Source organism: Camellia sinensis, chromosome 5, assembly GCF_055761805.1.
Source record: "Camellia sinensis isolate YWXY chromosome 5, ASM5576180v1, whole genome shotgun sequence".
NCBI classification, from domain to species: domain Eukaryota; kingdom Viridiplantae; phylum Streptophyta; class Magnoliopsida; order Ericales; family Theaceae; genus Camellia; species Camellia sinensis.
In genome coordinates this window covers 45939549-45950867 of record NC_138965.1, presented here as the reverse complement: position 1 = coordinate 45950867, position 11319 = coordinate 45939549, and the positions used below count along the sequence as shown (strand labels likewise).

Below are 11319 nucleotides of genomic sequence, written 5' to 3'. Positions count from 1 at the left end.
AATGTCTTTATCATATGTTGCCTTTATAAAATAGTATTGACAACTTCAGAAGTTTCTTACCTTAAACTTTTCACTTGTCTTTTCCTTCAAGAAATCCTTCCACTCATGAATTGATTTGATGTTATCAGGTCGTAGTTTAAGCCTTTCTTCTTCGTTTGATGTTTTCCTTATTTTGGTAACTAATCTTGATTTGGAGGCCCTCCAAAGATCATCCATTGACATAAATATATGATCTTTTTGCCACTCTTCATCTACCTTAAATCTTACCTGCAAGTTGTATTACCATTAATGTTATGATTATTTTATGTTCAAAGCAAAGATATTTAAGTTTGGTATACTACACCTGAATAGACTTCCATAAGACTTCTTCCATCCCCGAAGGAAGTTCCCTCCAATCAGGAAGTGTTACAGGTACAATCTCTCGAACAAGAGCTCCTAAGTAGGAGGATAATTTGACCGATCCATCACCAATTGGTTGACCCAAGTCATTGTACACTATTTCAATTTGACTTCCACCATCCACTGCAATTGTTTTCAATTTGGTTGGGCCCCTTTTTCGTTTAAGACTTTGTGAACCCTCTGAAGGAACTACAGTTGTTTCTAGGGAATCTTGAGGCAAGAGGTTGGATGGTCCTTCAAGAGAGACTTCACTTGATGTCTGCCTCGAACGTAACCTCCCCTTACAACTAGCAACCATGGTAGCCAACCTATTCAACAAAATAATAACATAGCATCAAATTCCAAACTTAGTTAGAGAAATGAATTGAAATAAAGAAAGTATTTTGAAACAAGAATTGAGTTATATACCTTATAAATACATAAAGGCTACAAAAGTGATAGAAATGACCAAGCAAAAAAACCCTGTACATACCATCATTTCCCAAAAAATTTTAAATAAAAACTTTTAAAGTGCAATATTATACATTTATCATAAGTTAAAACTCTTTTATCTTGTTTCAAACCACCATAAATAATTCTGAAACAAATTTAGAATGTAAACTAGTGCTTTACAAAGAAATTTCAAAATAACATTATAAACTCAAAAAGACTTGAGATAAAAACTACAATCTTTTCAAGAGTAGCACACAAATCACACCAATATGCCCTCACAATCTTCTCTCACAAAACTGCCTTCGTCATTATCATCATCAATGTTCAAATCAAGTGATGAAACGTGTTGTGGCCTGGAAGACATATCCTCATTCTCATCATACATTTCCAACTCATAATAACCTCTTGGCGGTGCCTTTAGTAAAACATACCAATTCGATGAATCAGTTTCTCTCGAATAAAACACTTGTTTTGCTTGTGAGGCCAATATAAAAGGCTCCCTCTCATATTGGTTCTCATCTTGGGGTAGATTAACAAGTGTAAAACCATCTTCAAATCTAACACCATGTCCAATATTTGCCCAATCACACTTGAATATTGGAAGTTGAAATGTATGGTAATCTAATAAAATTATATCTCTGATCACACCATAATATGCAACGACATCAACAACTTGTGAAGTGTCCTTTGCACTTGCTCTGCACATGGTGCTAGCTTCAATAGAAACACCACTATTTTGAGTTGACTTCTCTGCTTCCTTTGTGTGGAATCGCTGCCCATTAATTATATATCCATTATAGGACATTGCATACTTTCTAGGACCATATGCAAGCCATTTTAGTTTGTCCACCTCATCATTGTCCAACTCATTAGTTGATGGGGTATGAAACTGAATCTGTTAAAAAATGAGGAAATAAATTCATATGTTATGTTATCATATTCTTCTAGACAAACAGATTTGAAATAACATGTAACCTTTTCCTTTAACCATGTTGCGAAATTTTCAGCATGCCGCTTCAAAAGTAAGCTTTTATTTTTTTGAAGACCAAGGCTCCTGTTTGATTGCTTTAAGTCCTCTAAATGCATCCTGATTGAAACCAAAATATGTAAGCGGTTTATAACTGATATCAGGTACGTAGTAAATTATGCATTGGAAATTCTATCATACTTACTCCAAATAGGGTTCCACTATGGCTGTATTGAACAACACGCAACGATGTGCAGTTTCCAACAATTCATCACTCAATGTGATTGATGTTCCACCTGAAATTGGACGACCTTCAAGAATCACATCATTATCAAAATCTTGATTGCGGCCTACTTGATAATCTACTTCAATAGTTGTCTTCATATTTTTATTACAAAATGACATGCACTCATCTGCAAGATAGCATTCTGCGATGCAGCCTTCAGGTCGTGCAGGATTCCTAACATATCCTTTGAGTATCTTCATATATCTTCAGAAAAATGAACATCATATTAAAATGATACTTCTTAACACATAGTCATATTTAATAATCATAAAATAGGTGTTCACCTTTCAAAGGGATACATCCAACGGTATTGGACTGGTCCACATAATCGTGCTTCTCGTCCTATGTGAATCGTTAAATGTATCATGATGTCAAAGAATGAAGGTGGAAAGAACCTTTCAAACATGCATAAGGTTTCAATGACTTCTTCTTCGAGGGCAGCTATTTGTTCTCTATCAAGGACTCGTTGACATATTTTGTTGAAGAATGAACACAACCGAATTATGGCATTTCTTGGTCCTTCCGGCATTAATTCTTTCAAAGCTACAGGCAACAATTGTTGCATCAAAACATGACAATCATGGGATTTGAGGCCTATAATCTTGCATTCCTCCATTAATATACAATTCCCAATATTTGAACTATACCCATCGGGTAACTTTAGGTCAAATAACCTCTTGCAAAATATTTTCTTTTCAGTCCTTGATAATGTATGTGCAGCTGTAGGGAGGTATGTTCTAGTCCCATGGTCTGTTGGATGCAAGTTGTGTCGTATTCCCATTTCTTGTAAATCCTTACGAGCATTGAGACCATCCTTTGATTTTTCATTGATATCCAACAAGGTGCCAATAATGCTCTCACAAACATTTTTCTCTATATGCATTACATCTAAGTTATGACGTAATGTAAGTTCCTGAGAAATCATTATAAAAACACTTATAAAATTGCTACTATAAAAAACTCAAAAAAAATAAAGAATAAATAAATAAGATATATCAAAATAGTCAATAACAATTACCTTCCAATAAGGTAATTCAAAAAAAATTGACCTCTTTTTCCACGTTTGAATAGGTTCATTATCTCGCTTTCGCTTCTTCTTTCCACTTTTTCCGTAATCATTCTTCATGTCTTTAATAGAAACCCAAATGTTGTTGCCAGTCATGATTTTTGGATTTCTTCTCTTTTCTTCCTTACCATCAAACCAAGTTTTTTTCTTTCGAAAATGGTGAGATGGCGGAAGAAAGCACCTGTGGCCTATGTATGCAAACTTCCTACTAAATTTTAGCCACTGTGAGTATGTATTGTTGCCACATATAGGACATGCTATTCTACCCTTTGTAGTACACCCAGAGAGATTTCCATATGCTGGAAAGTCATTTATTGTCCACAATAAAATTGCCCTCAAATTGAAAACAGTTTTTGTGAAAGCATCATAAATATTCACCCCATTATTCCACAACTCTTGCAGGTCTTCTATACGCGGTTGTAAATATATATCAATGTCATTACCTGGTTGCTTTTTTCCTGGAATCAATAATGTCAACATAACATTTTCTCTTTTCATACATAACCATGGTGGGAAGTTATATGCAACTAGCATCACGGGCCAACAACTGTACGTAGAACTCAAATTACGAAATGGATTGAAACCGTCAGCAGCTAGACCTAGTCTAAGATTGCGAGGATCTGATGAAAAAAGTGGCCACTTATTATTAACCAAGTTCCATGAGCAAGAATCAACTGGGTGTCGCATCTTGCTATCTTCACTTTTATGAGCAAAATGCCACCTTAAATCTTCAGCCATTTGTGATGACCTAAACATCCTCCTAAACCTTGGGATTATAGGAAAATATCTTAGCACTTTAGCAGGAACACCTTTTTTAATTTTATTGGTACGTTGATCGACCTTCCATCGTGAAAAATCACATTTTGGACAACTCTCCATTTCAGCATTCTCTTTTCTAAACAAACAGCAATCATTCACACAAGCATGAATCTTCTCATACCCTAAATCAAATGCTTTGACAAATTTTTTCACAGAGTATACAGACTTGAGAATGACGTTTCCTATTGGTAACATATCATGTAATATCTCCAGAAGTTTATTAAAACTGTTATCAGACCATTCATTTACAGCTTTGAGCTTGTAAAGAGCTACAATTGCTGACAACTTGGTGTATTTTTCACAACCTAAATATAATGGGGTTTCTGCCTCTTCAAGTAATTTGAAAAAATCCTCATCCCCACTTTCGTCAACAGATTTTTCATAATTGTCATCTTGCGCACATGCAGCTTTAAAAAAATTGTATGAGCCTAACATTTCCATATCAGGTTTATCACTCACATTTGGTTGTTCTCCATGATGAAACCAATTTGTATAAGTTTCATCCATTCCCTTTATGACCAAATGCTCATACACAACCTCAATACAATGGTGACTTAAGTTTCGACAATCTTTGCAAGGACAAATAATCTTCTCTGGATACCCTGCATTCCTTTTAGCCATGTCCACAAAATTCCATGCTGCTTTCATGTATTCATCTGTAGTTCTATTTTACCATTCAAAGTCCAAATTTATCAAAACATTTGAGAATGAATACTTTAAGCACAATAGGTTCTAAATATAATTTTCAGTACCTATTAAGATGCACCCAATCTTTCTCCATCATTAATCACGAAGTAACTCTTTTCCTAATATGGCCAAGTAATACAAATAGTTGCTTAGATCAGAAAAGTGGAGAAATTTCACACAAATATAAGTGCATCTAAATAGTGAAAATAGGGATTTCTTAATAAACTTTAATACATAAATATACAGGTCTTCGAACATGACATTTATGATTTTTAGTCTTAGGCAATGCTACACCAAGACTATATTAAGGTTTGAGACATTTTGTGATAACTGTAATGAATGCCTTAACTTTCATAAGTAGGCAAAAATATGAAATTGCCTACAAATGGTCATGTATAATGAGAAGATCATATGATTAGAGTAAAAAAACAAGAATGCAATAAAGAAAGAGAATCATAATATACATGAAATGTCATAAAACAAATATAGTTCTAATAAACAGCAAAGCAATATCCAAATCAAATAAAAATACATATAATAAATAAAAAACTAAACTAATATAGTTTGACAAAATTTCAACCACAAAATTTGAATAAGCCAAACAATTCCTCCCCTCCCCTCCCCTCCCATAGGAAAAAAAAAAAACCCTTCTATAGTGCATGATGGAGTATATGCAGGCTATACATTTTTTCCTTATATTTCTGCACTTATTGGCTGGTTGTGGGGGTTAGGAAATTCCTGTTGAGGGTTGCATGACAGTGAGCCCTATATTCTTTGGAGTGTGTTCTAGCCTGTTGTCTGTTGTTCTAGCTTTCTTAGTTGTGAGTTTCTCAGCTATTTCCTGGGTTGACCAGTGTTGTGGGGGTGGTGTTTGAGTGTATTTGTAATCAGAGATGTGTCCTTTTCTACTAACACTTTGCTTGCAGGTTCTAAGCTGCTACTTTGCTTAGGGATGATGGGTTGAGTTGGTGAGGCTTCAAATTAGGTAGAGTGCATTTTGTGAGTTGTGGGTTGAGTAAAGTGAGCTCTAAAAGTGTCTGTAGATTTGCTGTTGCTTGCTGTGATGATTGAAGTTACAGGTTGATCTGCCCTCTTTGTTATGGTCTAATTTTCTCTAATTGATATCCAAGGTATTGAAGTCTCATTGGCTAGTTAGGCAATGCTGTTTTGAGTTGTATCCAGGTTGGTTCTAGGTTGAGGCCTGCATAGAAAAGTTGGCTGCTATCCTACTTTTCTCTAGTCTACAGATTATGGCAGATTGTAGATGTAGGTCTTTACAAATCTTCTACCCTCCTAGTCCAACTTTCTTCTCTGTAACTATAGTTGTTCTTTCTCTGTTGAACAGGGTGTGGTTTTCAGCAGAAAGAGGATATGGATTCAGGAATGAGGGGAACTGAGGACGTGGAAACTATGGTAGCAGCAGAGGCTATTCTCGTGGTGATTTTAATGGGAGATTTAAGTTTGGTAATATGACACCTCTGTACACACAGCAGTAGGCAACTAACTATACAACAATAATACCTTTCTCAGGACCTTTCCAACCAAACCCAATACTGCTGCTGCTGCTCACCAGGGCCAGAACCAGGGTAATAACCGAGATCAATGACACAAAGCAGCAACTGCTCACCCACAAAGCTAGAACATAACAGAATAAGAATCAAACCATCCCAACATATTTATGTATCATACCACTGAAGCTTCCGTTATCTGCTTACAAAATGAGAAAATGTTCTACAATTTGACTTTTTTTTGGGTGTTTTTTATTTGTTTCTCTTTTTTACTTCTTTTTTTTTTCAACTCAAAACAACGCCGTTTTGAATAACTGGAGGAACACTAGAGAAATAAATTCTACAGGATCCAAACACTTGAAAAATATGCAAAATATAGGACTATATCTGGTATAAGATTCCATAAGAGGTGTAATAAGCATGTCATTGGCAAAAAAGAAATAAATAAACAAACAAACAAACAAAAAACTTGTTTTAATTGTACAAGCAAGACAAATTGAGAATTAAGGAGAGCTTGACACCTCAAAAGTATGTCAAGACATTCTAGGATTATGCAAGAATAAGAAAAAAAAGCAAGGTCAAGCTTACCTAGAGTGTATGAAATTCAAAAGATAATGAGACAAAGTGATGACTTGGGGCTCCAAATTGTTTTTTTTTTGCTTTTTCTTTTTACCATCATTTTTTTCAATCAAGTAACAGCATATCTAGCTTTAACAAGTTTGGAAACATTCACATGTTAGCCAAGCAAGTAAAAGTAATTCGAGCAATTACCTTGTTGAGAACATTAGTTTGGTTCAAACTCAATTGACAAGGTTATGTAACCATATACCATTTTGGGCAAAGTCCAGGATACTTTCAAAGTCACCTCCCAATTAAGGTTAAACTAGGAGAATTATATTAACCTTATTCACTTTATAACATACATATGAAATAAATGTGAGCAATTCAAAACCAAACCCAACTAATTCATCAATTGTTACCCAAATTAATGGAAAGTTAATTCAATATGGAAAGTTACCAAACCAAACTAAGTCTTGTGTCCCAATCAGTAGGGAAAGTAGCTTATTAGGAAAAAATTATTCATTACAGAAAGTATAATCTATTAAACCTTCATCTGTATCCTCTTAAGAATCTAAAATTTTAAGAAATGGAAATGCAATTTGGTGATTCCCTCCTCCATGGTACCACATTAAGCACTCGTAGTGGTACCGTGGTAGTAACATTTTATAAAAGCCACTTTACCTTACTTTCTTATTGTTTTTTGAGAAGCCAGGTAACCAAGTGACTGGAGCCCCTAGTATCAAGATTAACGCAACCAAGAAACAAGTTGCTAACAAGGCCGGTGAATTTCATATGGCTTAAAGGCTTTCATGTTCAGAAATTTCATTCAGGTTGACATCTGTATATAATAATTAAACAACCAGGGATGTGCTATATTCAATAAGGTTCTCCAATAGAGCTGTGAAGATCCATCTATGTAAATTTTAAAATGAAGCTTACATCAAACTTTCAGTTACTCAAATAGTAGTATTCCTAGATGATTATCCTCCTAAAAATAAAAATAAAAACAATAGAGAAAAGGGTGTGACTTGAACTTATGACTATAAATTTGATAAACTAGACTCTTACCATTTGAATTACATACAATACGTAACAAATATTTTATTTATTTATTTATTAGACTTGCTATTTATTATATATGCAAATTGCAGACAACATGATTAATGGTGGGGAGCAACCAACTTAGATAATAAATAAGATTGAAAGAGGTGGGTCTGGTACGAGTATGCTGAATATCAGAAGTGAAAGAAAATAATTTCAATACAAAATTTAAGCTCGAAATAAGCTGAATGCAAGGATTGCAATCTAGAAGACACTAATTATTGATTGGAGATGTTTCACTGAGAAACATGTCAAATATGGATTCACTTTGAACTTCATTCAGAAACAAAAAAAAAAAAAATAAGGCTGATTGTTTGGTTCCCATTAGGATCTTCAACACTAAATTCTTACACCAACTAGAGAATAAAAGACAAAAAAACTTTCAGCTGATTTTCTTATATGCACAATTTTACAGCTAAACACACAGGAAGTAGAAAACAGATTATAGCAGGCAAGCAGGAAATGGACCAAAATGCTGATAACAGCTTGAAAAACAAAGGACCATGCTAACTTGTTCAGATAAGCCAAGCAAGGAACATTCTCTATGGCTTTAACTAGAACAAGATTGACAATATTGCAGTACGTATTAAGACTAGCAATTCCAATTTTACGATCAGTACATTTCTTTTCCAACATGGACATTTGTGATGCATACCCAAAAAAAAAAATACACAAGGGAAGAATCACAAATATTAAATTGAAACCAAGAGGGATAGGTTGTTTGCAAACCAAATAAGAAAAAAGAAAATCAAAGACTCTAGCACACTAAGGAACACATATAAGATATAACTATGTCAGGTGTTCGGCACAACATGATTGATTCATATCTACCAAGTTTTTTATAATAAACAGAGTCTGCATTTTACAAATATGGACTCGTAATGTAGAGTTGTTCGGTTGTGTGTAGTTTGTTTTGGTTATTGGGTCATATAGATTTGTATCTCATCTCTGTTTTAGAATAGAGAGAGGGAGAGAGATATTCTTAACAATGGTGGTGAATGGTTTTGGGGACTGCGTGACTACACTTTGGGGTCTCCACAAGCATCGTTGCGATCAACAAAATCAACCAAATCAAAACCCAATCCATACAATCAGAAAAATCAAAACCCAATCCACATATATATATATATATATATACACGCACAAGCAAAATCAATCCAGTCCAAAAATTATACACAAAAAACAACATGCATGTATCAATTAATATAAAAAAATTAGAGAAATAATACTTACAATCTGTTCCCAAGCAAAATCAACTCCCTACAGCTTTGATCCACTTACTCGATCAACTCGTCCAATCGGAGACACGAACTTGCCAAATCAAACGCAAAAACTTGAAACAAATTCCAAGTGTTTTCTAGGGTTTTTTTGGTATGCTCGATTTGTGATTTACTTGGAAGAAATACAACGCAAGAGAGGGGACGTGAAAGGGATGGAAACTGAATGGAAAAAATCGCGGCAAATTTTGAGCGCTTTTTTTTTTTTTTTTTTTTTTTCAGGTTTCAATAGCATTCTTTCTTTGCTATAGCCTGTAGAAGTAAGCTCCGCATTAGCTAACCTTTAACAATGGTTTTCAATTGCTATTAAAATATAAACAATTGCTATAAAAGATTAAATGTTATTATTTAAAAATCTTCTACAGCATTTTATTAAAAAATGCTATGTATACTTTCTATTTTATAACATTTATTAAAAAATGCTATAAACAAATGTTATTAATTATACTTTTTGTTGTAGTGAGGCATTTAAGTAAGCCACAACACAACCCTTTCTTCTATTTTCTTCTTCAAATACATGTTCTTAGACATTCTAAACATTATTTTCAAAAGTGTTTTAATGGTGTTATTGTGTTAAAAATAAAAAGAGTTGAGCCTTGTTCCACCCTTACTTGTGTTTTCTCTAATAGATGCAAAACTATCTTTTTCTACACCGATCTTACATAATTTCCAAAGGCACACTTTCAATCCAAATTTCTAAGTTTTTATATATTATTTAGCATATTTTCATCACAATAAAAGAGAAAAATTATCCATGATTACCCTCTTTTCTTACTTTTTTTTCTTATTTCAAGCTATGTGCTCAAAGAACAGGTATTCACAGCCCACTTCCAAAAATTCTAGAAAAATGTATAAAAATATCCCTAACTTAATTTTTATGTTAAAACCTTCCTTTAAGTGTTATATTTCATGGGGAAAAAATTTATTGAAAAAGAGTGAGCGGTTTGAGAGAAAACCCAATTTTCGTAACAGTCGATGAATCTGGACAGCGCTGGAGTATTTCTTAAATAACTAAAAATCTAGGAAAGTTATGACACTGCTGAAATATGTTCTGAAAACTAGATAAAATTATCTACAAACTATAGGAAGGCCAAGTTTAGGAAAAATCTAAAAATGTCTATTTAATTGCAATCTTTAAAGTACACCAAATCTGGAAATTTACTTTTGTTGGTGAATTTATGTTCTTAACTTCATGGATGTGCTTATTATCACTTGATTTGTGCTTTGGTATAATATTTACATTGTTGTGCCTCTATTTTTTTACCATGATGCTTAGATGATGCTCATGCTTATGTAGAAATTATTATCTTGATGAGTTATTCTTATTTTAACTTAAAACATCTAACTCAACGGGGAACTTAATTAGGGTGGTAACTGGGTTTCGATCATTTGAATAATGTTATGAGAAAATGTTGTATTTGAGTTGAATTGGTTACAGGGATGTGTTCCCTATTTGAAGTAATGTCACTTCCCAAAACCGCCCCTAAAAGTTTTGGTCATGACTACATCAGAAACGGACATAAAATCGATATATGTAACGTATGGGGCCTGAACAGAAGCACTTGATAACAAAAATCTATACCATTGAGCTACCACTATTATGTCAGGATCACACATCACATTAGATAAATAATATACAGAAAACTTACACACATATACTTCGACTCAGCCCCACAATTGGGCGTATAACAAAAATATTAATGAAAGACAACCAAAGCATAATCCAAAAAAACTAACAACACTTTACAAAATGTACGGGCTTCAGCTAAGTGTCTGGACACACCGAGGTTGACAAGAGAGAGATGAGCCTTAAGGGTTAGGACTGGTCTCTTGGTTGATTACCTACAAAAACAGACAAAATACGGGATGAGTGAAACTCGGTGAATAATAGTACATAAATAATGTAATGTTTAACTTGAGTAATAAAGCATATAACTGCAGAGGCATATGATTAATTACATTCTGTAGTTACTTCCAGAATAGCCATGGGTCCAGTTTTCTTAACAAAATGGCTTAAAGCCCACTAATATACAGAACGGCCATAGGCCTAATAGATACAGAACGGCCTATCGGCCCAGAAATAACAGAACGGCCTAGCCAGAAATAACATGTCTATGGACTCAAGAGGTGGCTCGTACGGATTCTAGAGGTGGCTCCCACCAAAGTGTAGCACTTAGTTTCGTACAACACTTTGCTTCATACCAGAAATCATCAGA

General features: G+C 34.0%; 1 protein-coding gene across 1 annotated transcript; it reads right to left on the bottom strand.

The window, feature by feature from the left end:
• Positions 1 to 1090: 1090 nt before the first annotated feature.
• Positions 1091 to 4617, bottom strand: LOC145791382 (uncharacterized). The gene is made up of 5 exons (XM_082871735.1): positions 3103 to 4617; positions 2480 to 2997; positions 2004 to 2288; positions 1807 to 1918; positions 1091 to 1726 (listed from the first exon to the last, which is right to left on the bottom strand). Exons 1-5 carry the CDS (start codon positions 4615 to 4617, stop codon positions 1091 to 1093), a joined length of 3066 nt encoding a protein of 1021 aa, XP_082727861.1.
• Positions 4618 to 11319: the final 6702 nt, after the last annotated feature.